Consider the following 20,634-nt stretch of genomic DNA (forward strand, 5'->3'; position numbering starts at 1 on the left):
TGTATATGTATAATGTGAGCAACACTTACGCAGTGAAAAAAAGGCTAGCTTCAGCGAGTAAAAGTTTAATTAGAATGTAAATGCTTTTATGTTTTAAATTTAACTGTTTATTGAGCTTTTTAAATGTCACTTTATACATATGTATGTATTTATACTTTTTAACTTTAAGCTTATATTCGGCAAGTTATAAGGACGTAGATAAACTCACCTTTGAGATAGGCTTTAAAAAATAGCTGAAAAAAAAGCAAGTGGTATTTACATAAATAAGTATAAAAAGTCAATAGAGATGCGAAATATGTAATTTTTTAGAGATTTTTGGCTAGAAAATAGCGCAGTTGTCAACAGTGGCCAGCAATGGGCAATGCTATTGACGCATCGGCTTTGCTATAATTCTAGAGCGCCACGAAGGTCGATACGAAAATAAAGAATTCTTGTATGCATTTGCAGAGAAAGAAGCCACCAGCCCAGACAAAGCAGCATGGACGAGAAGAGCAGTAGCAAGAGCAGCAGCAGCAGCAGCATCACAACCAAATCCAACGAGCAGTCGCTACCCATCAGCACATCATCATCGTGGACCATACTGCCGGCAGAGAGAATCGAGATACTCGACAACAATAGCAGCGGCAGCGGCAGCAGCAGTGAGGAGTCGTCGTTATCAGCAGGCCCTTTAACTAGAGAGCAACGTGTGGAGGGGGTGGGGGAGGACGAGCAGGCAAATGCAAGGTGAGTCTTAAAGAAGACTACCAGAGAGATGAAGCAATAGAGACTATCTTAAAATCCTTTGAATCCACAGAGGCAAGCTCGTCGAGGAGCCAGATACCCAGGCCGAGGACGTCTCGGACGGCATTTCGATAATTAGCGACTGCGAAAGCACCGGACGCATTTCCCCACATCCATTTTTGCGTGAACATCTGAACGAACTCAATTTTAAATACGATTCCGGTCACGAGCTGCCCCTCTTGGGCAATCTACCGGAGGACATCGCCGTACAGCAGATCCGTGAGCGGCGACGCGTTCAGTTAGAATTGGATGATGCCCTACAGGCTGAAACGTCGTCACCTGTTGTGCGTCCGCAAAGCGAGTTGAGCCAGCCAACCCAGGCGGGCTACCGCCTGCCAACGCTGGTGCAGAGCGGCCTGACGGCTGTATTCTATGTGGGCGCCACGCTGGCTATACTGGCATTTATTGGCCGCCTGCGTAATCCCGAGTGGCAGGTGCTCGGCGGTGAGAAGCCCCTTGCGGAGCTGGAGCAGCGCCTCGTTGAGCTGGAGCTGCAGAATAATTTGATGCGGGCCGAGATTGACATCATATCCAAGCAGTTGCAGTACCTGAGCTCGCTGGCTGGCAGCGGTCAGGGTCAAGCGCAGGCGCAATCGCAGGGCCGACGGGCAAAAACATTCAAGGCCTGGCCTGGCAATGGCAACTCCGTGGATCCGGTAGATATAACCAAAGCGGATCTGAAGCGCCCGTACAAGTGTCCAGATGGTCAATATGTGGAAATCGCTGCCATGTGCATGGAAAACAAGCCGCATGCCGAATCTCTAGCCGACGAGATTGGTAATGTGGTCAACGATGTGCTGCAGCAATCGCAAGCTTTTCACAACTTTGAAAAGGTCACCGAGCGGCTAGGCACACTCGCTGGGCAGAAGGAAACCCCCAGCGACAGTCCAAAGACCTTTCATGCACATGGCGAAAAGATGCGACCAACACCGTTAGATAACAACAGTCGCGGACCCGTACCCGTGCCCGTGCACGTGCCCCAACCGACATTTGATAGCTCCAAGGAGCGTTACGCAACGAAACATAATCACAAGCGCCAGGAGCACTCGAGGGAGCGTAACCGATATAAGAGCAGCGAGTACGATTCGAGCAGAAGGCATGCTGACAAGTCCAAGGAGGAGCGCGGCAAGAAGCGCCATGGGGAGCACGACAATGATAGCGGCAGCGGCGAGTGGCACGAACGCATGATGCAACATCGGGAGCAATCACGCCAGAGGCACGAACAGAAGCGCAACAACAACTGGTATATTGAGCGGGGCGGCAGTCGGGAACAGATACGTTCCGGCGAGACCAGACGACGCTAAAAACGTGACCAGGGCGTCGAATGAATGGGCGGGTATGGGTGGGGCGGGGTATTTTGGGATTTGACTGGCTGTTGTTTGTTTTTATTATATTTTTTTTCCGTTCGTTTGGGCTCGTGCACACATATTAAACCCAAAACAATATTCGAAGTACTTGGATTCTTGTGTACTTGTTTTGGTACTATTACGAAGTTATATGCAGTTATATATATATATATATGTATGTCTATTGTGTGTTAATGTAATTGCTTGAATCGCAACTCGACCTACAAATATCAAATGTACGTGCTTAAATATATTTATGTATGTATTTTATCCTACGACAGAACACGAAACGCTATTTTGTGTGAGTACCTTAACTATAAATCGAAGAGAAAAGAAAATAAAGTAAACGAAAGAAAATATATAATTTAGAAAAATACATGTTCGAAAACGTGAACGTTTCTGTCCTACCAAAGCTGAGATCCTTTCAATATTCTAAGGTAACCCAATTTCTTTACCCTTTTGAATTATATTGGGCTTTTCAATTGGTATGGCGTTCCTTGATTAGTTTTCGCTAAAAATTAAAATATACATATTTGTGATATATACACCTATACTACTAATTTTTTTTTTTTTTTTTTTTTTTTTTGGTAGACTATAACATTAAATTATTGTACCATATTAGATATTCCTTGGAAGCCAATTCATATAAATATTTTTGTATGCATGTAATTCCTTATTGTATATCTGTATCTACATATATGTATGTACCTTTATGATGATAAATAAATAAACCTATCTAAACCTAAATAATCAACTGCATTTCTTTCTATATATTTCTGTTGAACTTCTTATATAAAATGTACATGCACATGAATACATCATATAACTTGGGGGCAGGAACATGTCTTTTGTCCTTTGCAGGACGATTTTTTTCTTTTTTTTTTTTTTTGTCATGTACATATGCACTTTCCTTTCTGTGCGAAAGTTGTCATCGTCGTCGAATGGGTGAAAACCTTCGTTGTGTTGGGGTTGTCCTACGATTTTTTACTACGACCGTAAGCTTTCGATATGCACATACATACATACATACGTATTTCACAAAGGTATGCGTGCAAGCATCGCTGTGCAGATGTGTGTGTGTGCGTGTGTACAATAAAAACACCCAATATTTTGAAGATAAAACAAATTTAGCTATCGTAGCTGTCAGGAAAAAGCACAAAATGAGAAACCCCAGCAACAGAGAGAAAGAGAGCACCACGACAAGCAAAGACGTTAAAACAGCTTAGAGCACTCACTATAAACGCTCGTGTGCCAGTTCGTGAATACACGAACTTCGTGTGCACATCGTTACGAATGCACTAATATGTGTGTGTGTGTGTGTGTGTGTGCGGGTGTATAAGCGCGTATTTGTTTGTTGCTGGCTGACTGAGTTTTGCGTTCGCGCGTCAATTCAGTTTCATTTCAGTTACTACAACGATTTCAAGACCTACGGACGTTCCACACGGCGTTGGTAGCGCGCGCTGCAATTAAGTAACGGGACAGAGCGTTTAAAAAATACAACAACAATATAAACAAACAAAATCAACAAACACCCAGAACAATAGAAAAAGCAATTGTAATAACTAAGCCGTATTACACAACTCGCCAACTCTCGCCCATCGTAAAAACAACGACGACAAGTACATCAATCAACAAAATAAATACGTTTGGTACATGCTAAATAAATATATTATTGTGTTGAGATACCAAAAATATGCATTCGAAGGCTATGTAAATGTTAGTTATTCTCTATTTTTTTTTTAAACTTTTTTCCTAAGTAACTTTAATTTGCATTACAAACGCGAATACTATATGTGTACATTCAAATGTTCATACATACATACATATGTATGCACTGTGTACATTTTGTGATAACTAGAAAATGACAATAACAAAACGTATTGAGATACATACATAGGAGTACACAAATTTTGAGTCCGAATGTCCCTGTCGGAGTAGCATTCAGTTTCCGATTTGACTCCATTTCGTTTTCGTTAACGCTCAGTAGGCCAGTGGAGCTTGAGTTCGTGCTTCGCCCAGCTGTTAGACTGCCGCCTCCCTCTCACTCTCAGTCGCATCATGTCCCAAAAAGCACCTCCCCCGCCAGAATGACTTCGGACACGTTCCATCAGTTAAGTATTGTGTTTGTGTGTGTTTTTTGTCTGATTTTTTTAAGTTTTATTTATTTTTTACCTATTTGTTTCCCGTGCACATCAGCTTTTTGGACGTCGACACATATTCAGACATATGTACACACGTACATATTACAAATCAATTGAATAAAACAAGTGCGTCCTCTCATGCTCTTCCGCTCACCAATGGCCTGCTCTCATTTCTCGCAGCAGTTTGTCGTCATAGTCTGCACTCAGCTGTTAGCTGCGACTAGCTGTTCGTAAATAGATACATACATACATACATACGTACATATACATTTACTTACATGCATATGTTTTGCACCAGAAAACGAACTTCTACAAACTCATATTATGTACCCAATTCGATTCCGATAAACTAAATATTCGTTTTAGTGAGTTGGCAGTGTTGAAAAGTTCGTACAAAATGTATGTAAAGCATATTCATACATATGTATGTATGTGTGTAAGTACAAGCGTTATTTGGCATATATTCGTGGGCGAGTGAGTGTCGCAGAACATGCACAGACAAACATATCTACAAATGTTAGATGTCGTACATACATACAGACACACATTTGTTCATATTTACGTATTTGTCGTTTCAATTTTCATGTGTGCACAGATAAAAAATCATGTGCTTTAGTTTTGCTGTCATTTATAGTACGTACATTTGTACCTACATACATACGTATACTTGTTTATTTGTGGTGCACATGTACATATGTATGTATGTTAGCATATAATAGACCAAATTAGCAAAAACGAATACTTTTCATTGTGATTACGTTGAATAACATCAGCTGTTTTTCACTACGCTTTTGCAAATAACGTGCGTTTGTTCTGTTATTGACAGCAAGCTGAGCGTTTTTTCTATTTTTTATTTAATGATAACAAAATAGTATGAGCAAAACAATTTTAATTGTGGCAAATTGATAGAAATATACCGCGGCACAGTGGTCACGATATGAAAAAGTATTCCCAAAAGAGAGCCCATGAAAAGCATACAAAACGCGCGCACACATACACGCACACAGCTGCAGACACATGCAAACGCTGTCAGCTGTTTTGTGTTGTTATGCCAAATAGCTTCAGCAAAATTTTCGCTTGCCTGCTGATGACGACGATGCCGATGCTCCTGCGGGAAGTGAGAGAAGGGCGCTTTACAGCAAAACGTAAATAACCAACAGCCGTTTGTGGGAGCAGAGGAGCGCGACTGTGGCTGCCTTAGTCTGTGCCTCTCTTTGCGTGTGCGTGTGTGCGTGCGTGCTTGTGTTTTTGTGTCTTAGCATGGTACATGCTCTTTGGGGCAAATGAGAGGCAATAGACAAGTCAGTGAAAAATGTTACCCGACATATCGAGTGGAAATTAATTTAGTGTATTCACGATCTTGTAATATTAAGTACTTGTGTACACTCAGGTGTTTAAACATACGTGTGTGTGTGTGTGAATTTGTGTGGTTTAGTGTCGCTCAGCTTTTAAAGATGTGCTAAACGGCAAATAACCTAAAAGGAATTATGCAATGCATAGAAAAAGGCTTGCGCTTTACTGTTCTTTTTTTTTTTTTGTAAGTGAGAATATGCACACACACATGTACATATATATATACATACATAATGCTAACATCCAAGCAATGTTAATACATATGTAATGCAAAAGTGCGACGCTTAAGATCAACAACAAAAAGTTCAACGAAAAAAATAAAAGCAATATTTTTTGGGATATGCATAAATGCACAGATAATTAAATACATTTGTTTAAATATGCAATAGTTCCTTCACAATTATTTGTATTTATGTAATCGTCAACCTTTGCTCTTTGGTGAGAGCTCTTGCAGCTCCCAGTTAAAAAATAGGAATTTGATGTTAGGCATCAAAGTGCAACAACACGCGGCACACATGCACACACACACACACACACACACACACAAAGCGTGATGTAACAATAACTGTTTCTGATAGTTACACGTGAAGTGGATTACTTACATACATATTTAGATACCCATGTTATTGGTAGCATAAAAAATAAACAAGCGCAAAACAAAAATAAGGGGAACACAAAAAAATCCCCAACAAAGTGGCACAAAACAAAATGAAACGTCCTCCCACTTTGCATACATATCTACACATATGTACATATGTACATACTAGTTCGTATATACATATGGTTGTACGTACGCTCTAATTACCGACAAGCAAGCAATTTGAAGGCCACTCAGATCCGTAGACGCACACACACACACACACTCACACTCACATACGCATATGTAGATATGAGAGTGGCAAATGCCCTAGCATACCTGCCCATTATCACTGCGTATTCATAATCGTCAGCTTAAGAGTTAATTAACTTAAAGCCACCTAATTGGTGAAACCAGAAAGCAACAACAACAACAACAGCAACAACAACTACTCTAACACTTTTAATTGACTGCACGACAATGTCATAATATCACGCAATTCCAAAGCTAACACATTTGTAAACACTTTGTTGTGCCATACGCAATAATATGCCATATTCCACATATCGGTAATAATGCAAAACTTTTCTAGACCGCAGAAAGGAAACAAAACAACAACAAAAAAAACTCTGCAAATAAGAGTGCTCAACTAGACGGTACCCTGTGCATGCCGCAAGCTGTGCACTTTACTTGGCGGCTGTGCTTTTTCTTAGCTCAGCTTATGCAATACATATTCTCTTACACTTCGTTTGATGCTGATCATGAATATATATATATTTATATATATTTACTGGGGTTCGTAGATGCGTCCTTCTGCCTGCTTTAGTCAAAACCAATATACCCTGTCTTACACATTTTCAATGGCTACAGGGTATTACAATGCACATGTATGGAAATAACAAAGAGTAGAGTACAAAGGAATACCAGAATTATAAAAAATTCATAATTTTACTGTACAGTTCGGAGTAACAGCATAATGCTTAAAACAATCTTCATTTAAATTCAAGCTCTTTGAGCAGAATCTTAAAACATTAAATTAGATTAAATATGGATAATTTTAGATACACGCGAATTAATATTTAATTTGTTTCTAATAACCTTATTTTTAGTCACACAAAAGCCGTCTATTGAACGAAAGATTTTAGAGTATATTTTCATAATTGGAAAAAAAAAGACAAATCGTTATTCAAAAGCGATAAATAATAGGTGAATTGAATAGATAAGATGTCGACGCGTTAGCATAAAATAATTTGAGTACATTTTGCCTCGATAACAGAAAAAAACGTGGCTTAGATTCTGGTCATGGGGAACCTTTTCCGGGAAATGCTTTTATCTAAGCACTCATTATTTGACCTATAGGGGGCGCTGCTTATAAACGCAAGCACACACACATTATAAGCTACAGTGAAGCCTCCATGAATGGACAAGTTGTGACCAGCAGACATCTTCAGTATTTGTTTATTCCATTTTTTTATTTTTCGAATACTTTTTGCAAAAATAAAATAGCAGAGACAACGGATCATATCCGATTTATCCCGTCTATTATATCCGATATTTCTGCAACCAAAATAGAGTATTTCCATTGCCATAAATTTCCATATCATGTTCATCTTGGATCAATATGAAGTAATTCCTACAAGTTTGAATAAATTCATTTTAAATATTTGACATTTTTTGTTAGACAGGACAAAATCAAAATTTATTTGAAACCCTGGGTGTCCGCTCAAGCGAGCTTTCACTGTATTATGTAGCTTTGAAGCGCTGTCGGTTCGTTGGTTTTATAAATAGAACTTTGCTTGAAGTATTCTGGGACATATGTATGTACATATATGAGAATTTTGGCAATTTGTTGCATACACCAACTGAGCAGATAATCATCATCATCATCGTCTAACCAACCATCCATCCATTCATGATAATGATGTTGGCTATGATGATGAACAACATTCCAGCCAACATAAAATGCCATGTGAAAGTAAACACAACAACATCTGCGCCTCTCTCGCTCGGCTCTCAGCTATCGTTTTCCCTCTCGCACTCGTCTAACGGCTGTGCCATCGTCATTGTCGTCGTCGACGTCGTCGTCGTCGGCGGCGGCGTCGTCGTCGTCGGCGGCGGCGTCGTCGTCGGCTGCTCTTTGCCACACAATAAAAATCAATAAAATCTGGGCCAACAGTTTTTAAAGGTTGATTTAAAAGGTATGACGACGCCATTTTGACCCAACTCTGAATAGTTTATATATATACTCACACACACAGACACACGGGCTCGTACGCATCGTGTGTACACATTCGCATATAAATAAACAATAATGAACCGCCAGCCAGCGTCCGGATATTGCCTACCCAAAGGGGTTTTATTAATTAGGAGCATCTGGCAACTCTGCCAAGATTTGACTGCACCTTGTGTATATGCGAATATCAATGTACATGTGCATAAATAAATAAAAAAAAATTGAGCTTATTCAAGTTCACACACAGACACACTCATGTACACATGTATGCACGTATATATATACCACATGCGGTGCATCGCACTTATACACACATACTCATATAATTTCAGCAAGTGCTTTTAAAGGTACCGTTAACGGTTGAATGGCAGGGCAGCTTGTATAGAGTTGTAAAATTATTGATATTTGCTTGGGCATTCCAGTGTTAGCAACATACATCAGTCTCTCTGAGTCTCTCTCATTATTGGGCAAGCCTTTGATAGCTAACAATGAGCCCTGCACGACTGAAGGTCAAATAGAGATAAGCGCAACTCAATGACAGACAAAAGACTGGAAAAGCTTTAAGCAAAAACACGCTAGTCTTTAATAAAATTAATTGCGAATTTGCATAAAACCAAAAAAAAAACAGCATAAAATATATATATACATACATATATATTTATATATGTGAGCATGTATTTTTGTATTATATTTACGTAGATTTGAGTACTATTAATTAAAAAATTAATGGAAATTTTTAAATGAATACCCGTAATACATAGCTACACTCTCTATATTACTCCAAGTGTTAGATTTACTGGAGTACTACCCACATACAGTCGTTTCTATTAGTAAAATAATTGAACACCGTAATTTACAGAGTTCACGCTAATGAGCCTGGTAACGGTAACTGAAAGTAAAAGATTTTAACTATTTTACGTAAGATACAAAGTTGTTCTATACGAATAGAATCCACCCTCATAGGCAAAATCAGAAATCTGGATATTATTTTTATCGATTTGAAAATAATGCACACTTAAATAAAATGCTAGAAAACTAAGAAATGCGAATGATGGCAAATAATTAGCTTTGTCTTTCATTTAGGTGTCATAGTGTATAGGCAAATCGGCGTGTGCTATGCCTACGAATGTACATGTGCATGCATGTGCATGTGCGTATGCGTGTGCGTGTGCGTGTGTGTGTGTGTGTGTGTGCTTATAATTAAGCTAAGTCTCCTACTGGGTTGAGCTTTGAAATGTGCGGCCTTCAGCCAGTGCGCGTCTTGCGAACACACATATATACAGATACATATGTATAGATATATTCAAGCATATACATATGTTTATTTACATATGTATGTTATATATATATATATATATATAAAATGCATTTTACTCAGCTGCAGCAGCAAAAGAAAAAACACGAGTTAACTGAATGTGTATGCGTGTGTGTGTGCGAATGTATATACATATATGCATATATACTCGAGCATGGCTGTGTGTGCGTGTGCTTGAGCACCCTTTTAAATGTCATTGCGCATACGCACCAGCAACACCAGCAACACCAACAACAACAACAAGAGCTAAACGGCACTTTGCTCTTTGCGAAAGCTCTCGTCGTCGTTGCTCCAGTTACGAATTGCATGTCGGCTTTCGCTCTCGCCTGGACTAGTTTTGGCGCTGGCCGTGCTCATTGGTGGCCATGGTTAACCTATATTCGCGGCTGACATTTAGGTGCATCGTGCTGTGCACTTGTCTGCGACAATGGGCACAACTGCCGCTATATCATGTTTACGCACAGCTCTGTGGGTGTGTGTGTCTGCGTCTGTGTGTATATGTGTGCGTGTTTATGTACATATGTGTGCATACACTTAAGTGCAGGCAAAGGCCGTTTTTCATGAGCTATAAAAAAAATTGCTCATTGAATAGCGGGCCAGAGCAATTACCGTGAGAAATAACGGATACTTAATCAATCTGGATTGACTGACTGACTGACTGACTGATGTTGAATGCACAGCGCGAACCATTTGCGCCAGAAAGTTGAAATTAAGTAGGGATTTTAAAAAAAGCTTCCCTCATGGCTGATAAATTGCTGGAAAACTCTTGTAAGAAACTTTTTTTATTTTTTAATTTTCGGTTCAATTCACCCAATTTAAAAAGTTTATGGGTAGCTTACTCAGCAGTGGGAATGTTTAGGGGGTTAGTTTGCGAAGAATATTATTTTGCTTCAAGAAGAATTTTATAGCTCAGCATACATAAATGATTGATTACGTCTTTTACTGACTTTCGTAAAATAGTTCATAAAATACGCTTTGCTCGGGCAAAAGCCTGTGACACTGGCTAGTATATAATATACTCGCTGTCCATGCACCTACATATATATTCCTGTTTCACATAAGTATCTTTCTTGACATACTTTCAGTCTTTTTTGTTTGCTTCTTTTGTTATTTCGTTGTATACATATAATTTGGATGGCCTTTGCTTCACGCGTTTCTAAATATCGTCTCTGGTCTCAACAATGCGGCATATTATCGGTATATCTTCGGGCTGTGTACTATTCGCACTATTTGGATTCAAGGTGCTTTGCACGTAGTCGCGTTTGAACGTTTCCCAGCGACGGGTCTTTAGAAAATCTTTGAATAGCTCTTCGCGCGAGGGTATGCTGCCCTCCAGATAGAATCGGCGACGCTTCCAGATGTGGCCCGGATTCTGTTCCTCCTCGAACAGCCAGTAGCGCGGCAAAAGCAGGCACTGCACCACGGTGCGTGCCATTATGACGCGATGCGACATTTTCTCGCCCAAACCGAAAATGCCGCCATAGGTCAGGGAGCCCACGTCTATGAAACGCGTCTCCGTGGGCTGAAAACAACAAAAGAAGTCAAATAAGTATATCCCCATTTATATATATATATTGGCTGGCATTTACGATTATTAGACTGGGTTCCTCCATGCGGAAGGCGTGGCTGGAGCCCGAGCTTGAGATATCTTCCGATTCCGAATTAACCCCGACAGAATTCTCCGTTTCGATGCGAACCACAGATCGGCTTACCTTATCACCTTGTTTTATGATCGAAAGCGGCTTCGTAATTGTGGAACGTCTTGTTGCGTCTGTGCCTCTTCTCGAGGACGAAGCTCTTGAGATTTTTGTTGATCGTCTCGACGTTGATTGACTTCGCAGGGATTCTAGATCTGAATCCGTTTCTGCTTCTTCCACAACATAATCCTCCTCTATGTAGTCGTACGATGTCTCCTCGTCCATTGATTCATCATCCGCTAGAAACGGGCGCGGATAATATGTCGTCAAACGTCTCGGGATCGTAGTCGTTTTTCGCTTCATAGTCGAAGTAATCTTGATTCTTTTACCAGAGTCAGCGGGATCACCACGATTAAATCCACACGCTGCCTCGATTTCACGAAGTCCCACTTTACGCTTCTAAAAAGTACAATTACATTTAGACTGGCCAAAATGTATGACAATTATGTGGCTTATACCGCTTTCTTCTGCTGCAATGCCTCCTCATCTTCGAATTCCGACGAAGAAGCCAATAGTTCGTTTATATTGAAAACCGAATCCGACAACATTTTATCTTTAGTACTTCCATAATCAATAAACGATGAGCTCAGTGCTCTCATCGATTTTGAGGGATTCTCAAAGAGATTCTGTCCCGTTTCCTTGACACTGATCAGCTCGAATGTTTTTGTGCCATCCGCCTTGACCACTTGCTAAAAAAAAAAGAAAAACAGATTGTATATTCATCAACTGTATAATTATACTCACAAGCATTTTGAGGCACTGTAAAATAACACATTCGCCGCTCAAAATGAAATGAACACAGCTAACAGCACCCCTGTCCTCCGAGTATATGGACTGCAGCGGATCGTATTGTGCTAGCTGACAGTAATAACAAGCTCGCACAATCTGCATGGGATTATAAAACACAATTAATTGGCATTTAGAGAGCTGGCAGCTCTTTAACCTGTTCGTCTGTTAGAAAATCGAAATAGTTTAGCGATCTCAGGGCCATTTTCTTTTCGTGCCATTGCTTTATCATGAAAGGACCCAAAATATTCCGAAAGTCATCTTCGGTTATTGACAAAACTTCACAGGGCGCTGCAGAGTTTAATTTGAAGTCTACTTCTTTCTTTTTATCTCATTACTTACATAGCGCCACATAGCTGTTTATTCTGGTGCAGTCCTCCAGCAGCTCAACCTCGCCTATTATATCCCCAGCACCAATAATGGCCTCTGACACCAATGTGATTTTCCTTGTATTCTATAGCAAGCAGATTATATTTCTTTATATAAAACTGTTTGATTGACTGACTGATTGTTGGTCAACGCACAGAGCGCTGGGAAGCTGCCATTTTTACTGCACGCGGGGTTTTTGGGAAATCCACCCGCAAGTGTGGAAAAAGCGCGGAAAAAGCGCGGTTATAAGACAATTCTTTTGTTTACCATTCGAACGAACTCAAATTAATTTTCACAGATCGCTGTTTAAATTCATTTAAGTGTTGGTTCACACTTTTCGGAAAATCCATTCCACCTTGGTGGAAATGGCTTTCAAAGAATTGGTGGGTAAAATTTCGGGTTCAAAGTCATGAATAACAAACTATCATTATATGAATCTAGCTACGAATTGAGAAGCGTTTTGCTTAAAGCCTTAACTATCAATTAAACATCTAAAATAATGTAAAGCTTAATTCACCCAATGTCGTGGATTTGTCGACACAGGTGAAATGCAAATTGAAAAAGCATTAAGGCATAGATAAAAAAAAACGATTGAATGGAAATGACCAAAGATGTTGTCGTTAAAGTTTTCCACTCTCATGTCGTTAAAGGATTTACAATCCAGTTTCCACTAATCAGTCAGTCAATCATTTAGACGAACTCACTTTGTCGTAGATGGATTTCTTCATTTCGACCTCGCCGGAGATCATGAAGTACACAAAAATCGGCTGATCCCCTTGCCGGATGAGCGTACGATCTCCGCCGATAGTGGCAAACTTTAGAACCGGTATCAATCTGGCCCGCAGTTTCTGCAAGCCCAAACATTAGAGCCATACTATCGGGCAAATAGGTAACACCTACCGGCGGTATATTACTGAAGCACGACAAGCCAGATATAATCAGGCACAACTTCTTGCGCTCCTCTATAGTGCGGAATGCGTGTGGAGTACGAAGCAAGGCTTTCTCCTGTCCAAAAGACGACCGAAGGGTATATTTAAATCAAAAAGTATAATGTACTAGATGCCGAGTGCATTATTTACCGCAACAGTCAGGAGCCCAGTTTTGCGCTTTTGCCTGATGAGAAAAGCGACATTCTTTTTGGCATTCATGACGATGCCCTGCTCCTCGGGCTCATCGAGCCATTGTTGATTTAACATGACAGCACGAACCAATTTCTTGAAACGCAATCGCATATTTTTCTTGCGTTGGAATTTTTCATCTGTATCGCGCATTCGTTTAGCCATCTTTTTGCCAAATTTTCTCTGAATGTGTTTTTAATTTTTTATATTTTTTATTTAGTTTTGTTTGTGTTTTTTTTTCGTTTTATGTTTTATTGTGTTTTTGTGTGTTTCTGTTTGTTTATTGAGTCTGTGTTAAAACGATGTCAACATGTTTTTGGGTGGGTTAAATTTACATCAAAAGAAACGAGTGCTTTGTTTAGTGTTTTTTATAAAAATGAAATTTGTTGAAAATTTGGATTTTTGGCTGATTTAAGTTGTTTCTTTCATTGTTTTTTTCCATTATTGGATTCTTCAGTTACATTTCGGAGTTTGTTTCAGGCAAAATTTCATGAAAAATGAATGAAGATGATATAAGGGAGCTATACCTCTTCGCTCCGTTAGTTTCTCACATGCTTCGTTTCTTAGGTCTCTTTTATTTTTTCTCTCTCTCTCTTTCTTTCTCTCTCTTTGACTATTTCGCACATACGCGCTGCGCTCTCTGCCTCTCTCTCTCTCTCTCTTTCTTATCAAGCGCTCTTTTTTTTTATTTGCACTCTTTAAAATAGCGCCTCTCTATGCGATTTTCATAATGAAAATGTGCACAGAGTGCAATTTACGGGGAAAATCTTAAATAGAGGGATGTATAAACTTGTAGTATGATAAACTGGAACTTTGAGCCTTGACATCTTCTGAATAATATAATGCTACTATTTACTTTCTTTAAAATATCACCTCTCTATGCGATTTTCATGAACTCAAGTACTGCTTACAAATGAAATTGTGCCCAAAGTGAAATTTATAGGGTAAAACATGAATAGAGATTTGTAAAAACTTGTAAAAACAAGAACTCTGAGCCTTGACTTCTTGTGAATAACTTAATGCAATATTTGGTATATATATTTTTAAGTTACATCAATTTGAATCACATAACATTTGTCAATGTTTTTTTTTCGTTTGTTTTGCAGGTACATAACAACATTCATATATTTCTTATGATTAATGCACACCGCTTGGCATTAAGGATACAGATAATTCTGAGAAATCTAACACAGTTCTGCCAAAAAACAATTGTAAAGACAAACAATAGACATCTAATACATGCATACACGCATAGCTAAATATAGATATAAATAGATATATATATATATTAATATATATATACATAGACACACACATATAAATATATATATATAAAGAGAGAGAGAGAGAGAGAGAGATATACGTAAATAACACCGATGAAAAGCCATTACCGTCTAGAAGAGATATATGTTTAAGGTATGCGTACACATAGGACTACACGCATATGTATATGTCTACATATTTATGGGACGATCTAGTAATCTACGCTTATAAAATCAACTAACCCGGGAACACTTAGTCAAACCAGAGAGAAAAACACAATTCTCATTTGACACAGAGAAACAGTTTAATAAATATATTCAATACAACGTGCAATACACATAACATTGAACATAAAGCAAAAAAAAACAAAAAAAAAAAATAACAAAAAAATAACAGCACTATTGAAAAAAAAAACCAAAACCCCAATAAATTAATAACAATTACAACCAAATACACACACACACACTTAAGGAGCCAAAGATTTTGAAAAAAAAAACTATTCCAAATTTCTATCATATTGCGGATGATAAGTGCAAACGTTCTTTATAATAAAAAAATAGACATATTAAAAAAACCCCAGACTGTAGAGTATTCAGAATTCGCAATTGGCAAATCGCAAGCGGCTAATTGCAGAAATTCGCAAATCGCAGTAAAAAAAACAAAACGTAAAAACAACAACAACAACAACAACAAAAAGGAAAGCCAATCTCCGATTGAGATACAAATCGAGTGGCCGGATAGTTATATAGAAGATCAAGCGATCGTATTTAGCGCAAGGGCTGCTATCAAAATGCATATTGAAATACAAGTGGCTTTGAATTTTGTCATTTCGTATCTATATAATAAATTGCCACGACGACGGGTCAATATATTTGGCGAGGAACTGGAGAAGGCTCTACGCGACAAATTCCAAGGACACTGGTATCCAGAGAAACCCTTCAAGGTGAGCTCCCCACAAAGCCACAACAAATATGATTTATATATATATATATATATGTCTATGTATATATGTGTCACTTTTCAGGGTTCGGCATATCGTTGTCTCAAAACTGGTGATCCCATTGATTCGGTGCTGGCGCGTGCTGCTCGAGAAAGTGGTGTACCTATAAGCGATATACTTGAGAATCTACCCAATGAGCTGTCCGTCTGGGTTGATCCGGGCGAGGTCTCGTATCGCATTGGCGAGAAGGGCGCTGTTAAGGTAGATGCATATATTATATATAATTGGATATAGAACAATAACAAGCATATTAACGCACAGATACTCTATACGGAGAACAATGATAATCATGAGGATAGCCACTCGGCCGATCGTGAGGTTACAAAAACGTTCAATCCAGAGGCACAGTGCTTTCGTCCCATCGATGTGGTCAACACGACCATGAACAATTTGAGCTTAAGCCCAAAGGCACTGCCGCTACCGTTGCCATTGCCGCCGTCTGGCTCCTCACCGCACTCGGCCGCATCAAGCTCGCCCACATACAAGGGCAGCCCGAATCCCAATGGCGGTGGCTCCAGCGGTGCCAGTCTATCTGGCAATAACAATGTGACTGCCACCGCTACAGCCGCCGCCTTTGTGCAGCGCGCTGCTCAGGCTCCGCTAACATTCACAACGGCCACCTTTGCTCAGACGAAATTCGGAAGCACCAAACTAAAGACTAGTTCCAAGCGTACCAATAGGTGGGCAAAAAACCCTTCTCTAACAGCGATTAACCCTTAAATGATAATTAACTCAATCCAAATTCTTTCACATTCTATGCAGCAGCTCGTATCGCATGTCGCCCACTGAATTCTCCAATTATATCAAGCAGCGCGCCATGCAGCAGCAGCTGCATCATGGCCACAGCGTTGGCGGCTCATCGGCTTCGGCATTTGGTGCATTGGATGCCGTATCGCCGGCGCGTTCCCTTTCACCCAATCCTTTGGCATTGGGTGGCAATCAAAGCAACTCGTCTGGCGGCGTGCCGGCAGCTGCTGCTACTGCTGCTGCTGCTGCTGCTGCTGCTGATCCATTCTATTATCCCAACATTGCAATGGGTCTGTATCCACAATACAACGGGCAGCGCAGCCTCTTTGAGCCACATTTCAATGCGGATGCGGCCAGTCTTAGCCTGTTTGGCGCTGGACCTGCCACTGCAGCTGCGGCTGGCAATAGCTTTAGTACTTACCTGGAACCATGTTACTTTACCAATGGTCATGCCAATGCCAATGCCAATGCCCCAGGCGGCACCACACTGATCAATCAGCAGCAGCACCAACAACAGCAACAACAACAACAGCAGCAGCAGCAGCAGCAGCAACAACAGCAGCAACAACAAAAACAACAACAGCAACAACAGCAGCAGCAGCAGCAGCAACAGCTTAAGAACAATTTGGAGCATACCAACAGCAGCGATAGCTGCTTTGGCTGAGACGGAGTGCAGCATTGCTAGCGCTAGTGTCGAGGAATCTGGCAATTCAGCTGGCGGCGCAGCTACTGGCGAATCATCAACAGATAATAGTCCGATAGCCACGCCTACAGCTGGCGTTGTGCCCGGTCTGAACACAATCGCTGCAACGGCTGCATCGACCGTATCTGCGGCAAGCTCCGCTGCCGCTGCCGCTGCCACTGCCACTGCCACCACGGCTGCCACAACAGCTGCCACATCGAACGGAGCCAACAATCAGGACTCGACAGCTGCTGCAGCTAGCAACAGTAAGCTAATTGATGGCCTCAGCTCGTTCTATGGCACCGGATCCTCCTACCAGCAGCTACTGGTTGCCAACTAGGCAGCTACCCTCGCCCACCCAGCTAAGGTCACACTGTGACTCACAAGAGACAAAAGCACGAGAATCGCCAAACAATATGCAAACCAACAGAGAGACGACGAACGGAGTATGTTCCACAAGCAAGCGGCCAAAGGCATCTTAATTTGAATTGAAGATTAACGTTGAATGGGCACCAGAAAGTGGCCCCAAAAAAATATTCACCCTCCCTCCCCCCATCTAGAATATATATATAGTATTGTGAGAACGATGTACAAAAGTCAGGGCAGTGCTGAGACGGACACGAAGGAAATGAAGCGACGATGTAGCAAGTCTCACTGCAATCATTTGAAATAGCAATATCCTAACTCATGTATTACTTAAAAAACAAACAACAACAACAAACAAACAAACAAACAAACAACCGCAACAAAAAGAACATCAAACAAACAAGCAAAAAATATACAAAATGGATAGATAGTGTATGTAAAGCTTTGTGCTCTGTACTTGCCGAATATGCATCTATATAGTATGTACATATATACCAGATATATACACACATGCCCATGCATCCGTGTGTATATATTTACATATATATATATATGTGTGTGTGTGTGGTGTGTGTGTATGTAACTGTAATTGGCATATTCGGGCTGACATTCGCACACATTTATTTTGTTATTTACATTACTTCTATATATATATATATATATATATATACCTATGTATCTATATGGTAATGTGAAATTTATTTACCAAAACGCTTTGAAAACTTAACGGATGTACATATTTAGATATCTGTGTGGCTGACATATGTTTGTATGCACATACATGTAGCCATAGGCATACATAGAAATACATGCATAAATGCATACAGGCAAACATTTAAAGCACGACAGCAGACAGCAGAAAAAAAAATAGAAAATGAAAAAGAAAAAGAAAACAACTAGATCGAGATCCTTTTTAGAATTTCTAAACTTATTGTTTTCCAATTGTTATATATCTATATAAAAAAAAAAAAGGAAACAAAACCAAAAGAAAAATAACAAAAAAATAAAATCAAAACTCTAATCCAAAAATTGGATAGCCCTGACATTAAGTTTTTAATTAGTTATAACTTAAGAGATAAGTTCTGTTTTGTATCACGATAAAAGTCAAGGATTAAAAACTAAACAAAACAAAAAGTGTATCACAAAATAACATAGGAACGATATGGCATACCCTTTGTAAAACCTAATCGATTTATTTGTTAAATGACAATTTTTTGACAAGAGTTGCAAGATAACGATTTCATTCAAAATCATAGTCTATATCTTTTGTACATCTTTGATTGTCCGATCAATTGTCATATATCTTTTGTATTTCCCAAATTGTCTGCTTACAATTTTGTTCAGAATCATAGTCTATATCTTTTGTATTTCTCAACTTGTCTGCTTAAGATGTTATTCAAAATCAAAGTCTGTATCTTGAGTATTTTTTAAATTGATAGAAATCTCTTTAAGGCATTTCCTGAGCCCAGTTATCGTAGGGTATGCCAGCTTCGGTTCGCCGAAGACAAGGAGGATGATGATGTTATAATTAAACAATTTTTTTGTGTGCTATATGTGTGTGTGTATTAATATTTGACTTCATTTTTTTTATATGTATATCTATTTTTATATGAACATTTGTAATTTTTATAAAAACAAGTAAAGTAAAAAACAATTTTATACTTTTTATACGGGCTTACGTAATATACCTTGTGCTATATAAATGTTTACTTTAATTTCCCAAAAACAAAAAACAAAACAAAAACGAGAAATTTATGAAAATAACAAACCAAAACTAATAAGCATTTTTATTTATAGCTTGCACATACATACATGCATATATTAAGAAAAAATTTAATAATAATAACTATGTTTATATATGTGTGTGTATGTATGTGTACTTATTTTACCTTATAACTTGACATATGCATATGTAAATACGATTGGGAAAGACCCTAATTTGAATTCTAACCGAAAAGCAAACAAATTCGAGGCATACTCTTACTCTACAATTAAGATATTCACATTATAACTACGGTCAACAATTCCTTCTATATAGCGAAAATAGTCAAATTTGTTAAGTATTTGTATTCGATAAATGTGCGTGATTTTATCAATTATTATTGTTTCTCCTTTTTGATTATAACGATAATTAAGTTTTGTTATGCGAAAAAAAAAAGAAGAAGAAGAAAAAAACTAAGAATTAATTTTAACAACTATTGAATTGTATTCGAATATGTACCTACAACATAATATACACGTGTTATGCGTGTATCTAAACTTACCACTGAAATGGAAATTTAAAGAAACATTTAAGTACCTTAAACAAGCTTCTAACTAAACGCTACTGTGATCAAATGCGATGTGGATTAATGATTGCGAACTCTCTTTCTCTCTCTCTCGCACGCTCTCTATATCTCGGGAGCTGGAATATGATAGCTATTGACGTTCCGATTTCGCTATAGAGTTCATTTGATCCCAGTATTTTGATCATGGTAGTACAAAAGTACCTACAAAACATACAAATATGCATTCACAATATGACACGAAACACAAGAAGCAGAAAATCATTTAGATAAACTAGTGCATAACAACAACAATAACAACAACAACAACAACAACACAACAACAACAATTTTGTACTTTTATATAAACATGAATATGATTATGAATATGAATATGAATATGAATATGAATACATATATATATATAGCAAGAACATGAGACATATACTGGATTCTCAATGTTCATAAAATCGTTTAGTTATCTTGTTAATATAAATCAATATATATATATATATACATATATATATATATATATGTATTGGATAAGTCAGTTTTATATTAACTACATATGTATCTATGTACAACTAAACTCTATTT

General features: G+C 38.8%; 3 protein-coding genes across 3 annotated transcripts; 2 read left to right on the top strand and 1 right to left on the bottom strand.

The window, feature by feature from the left end:
- The first annotated feature begins 478 nt into the window (after window positions 1-478).
- On the top strand, window positions 479-2,128 carry LOC135427397 (uncharacterized). The gene is made up of 2 exons (XM_064680890.1): window positions 479-723; window positions 794-2,128. Exons 1-2 carry the CDS (start codon window positions 479-481, stop codon window positions 2,082-2,084), a joined length of 1,536 nt encoding a protein of 511 aa, XP_064536960.1. The 3' UTR covers window positions 2,085-2,128.
- An 8,381-nt stretch (window positions 2,129-10,509) lies between these two features.
- LOC135427486 (uncharacterized) lies at window positions 10,510-13,986 on the bottom strand. Its single transcript, XM_064681006.1, has 9 exons — window positions 13,677-13,986; window positions 13,498-13,602; window positions 13,302-13,445; window positions 12,571-12,682; window positions 12,386-12,519; window positions 12,187-12,327; window positions 11,901-12,131; window positions 11,335-11,841; window positions 10,510-11,267 (listed from the first exon to the last, which is right to left on the bottom strand). Exons 1-9 carry the CDS (start codon window positions 13,878-13,880, stop codon window positions 10,902-10,904), a joined length of 1,944 nt encoding a protein of 647 aa, XP_064537076.1. The 5' UTR covers window positions 13,881-13,986; the 3' UTR covers window positions 10,510-10,901.
- A 1,378-nt stretch (window positions 13,987-15,364) lies between these two features.
- On the top strand, window positions 15,365-17,947 carry Tob (Transducer of ERBB2). The gene is given in 5 exon segments (XM_064680955.1): window positions 15,365-15,921; window positions 16,003-16,179; window positions 16,240-16,658; window positions 16,741-17,236; window positions 17,238-17,947. Coding segments are annotated over 5 exon segments (1,755 nt in total). The 5' UTR covers window positions 15,365-15,768; the 3' UTR covers window positions 17,748-17,947.
- Window positions 17,948-20,634: the final 2,687 nt, after the last annotated feature.

This window comes from Drosophila montana, unplaced genomic scaffold (genome assembly GCF_035044405.1).
Source record: "Drosophila montana isolate Dmon_TW-CO22-7 unplaced genomic scaffold, ASM3504440v1 contig_2178_1, whole genome shotgun sequence".
In the NCBI taxonomy this organism is placed as follows: domain Eukaryota; kingdom Metazoa; phylum Arthropoda; class Insecta; order Diptera; family Drosophilidae; genus Drosophila; species Drosophila montana.

Coding starts and splice junctions, on each gene's coding strand:
- LOC135427486 (XM_064681006.1), bottom strand. CDS start 13,880: ATGGCTAAACGAATGCGCGATACAGATGAAAAATTCCAACGCAAGAAA. Junction 13,446..13,497: donor GCTTCAGTAATATACCGCCG/GTAGGTGTTACC, acceptor TTGGGCTTGCAG/AAACTGCGGGCCAGATTGAT. Junction 11,268..11,334: donor AGGAACCCAGTCTAATAATC/GTAAATGCCAGC, acceptor TGTTGTTTTCAG/CCCACGGAGACGCGTTTCAT.
- LOC135427397 (XM_064680890.1), top strand. CDS start 479: ATGGACGAGAAGAGCAGTAGCAAGAGCAGCAGCAGCAGCAGCATCACA. Junction 724..793: donor GACGAGCAGGCAAATGCAAG/GTGAGTCTTAAA, acceptor TTGAATCCACAG/AGGCAAGCTCGTCGAGGAGC.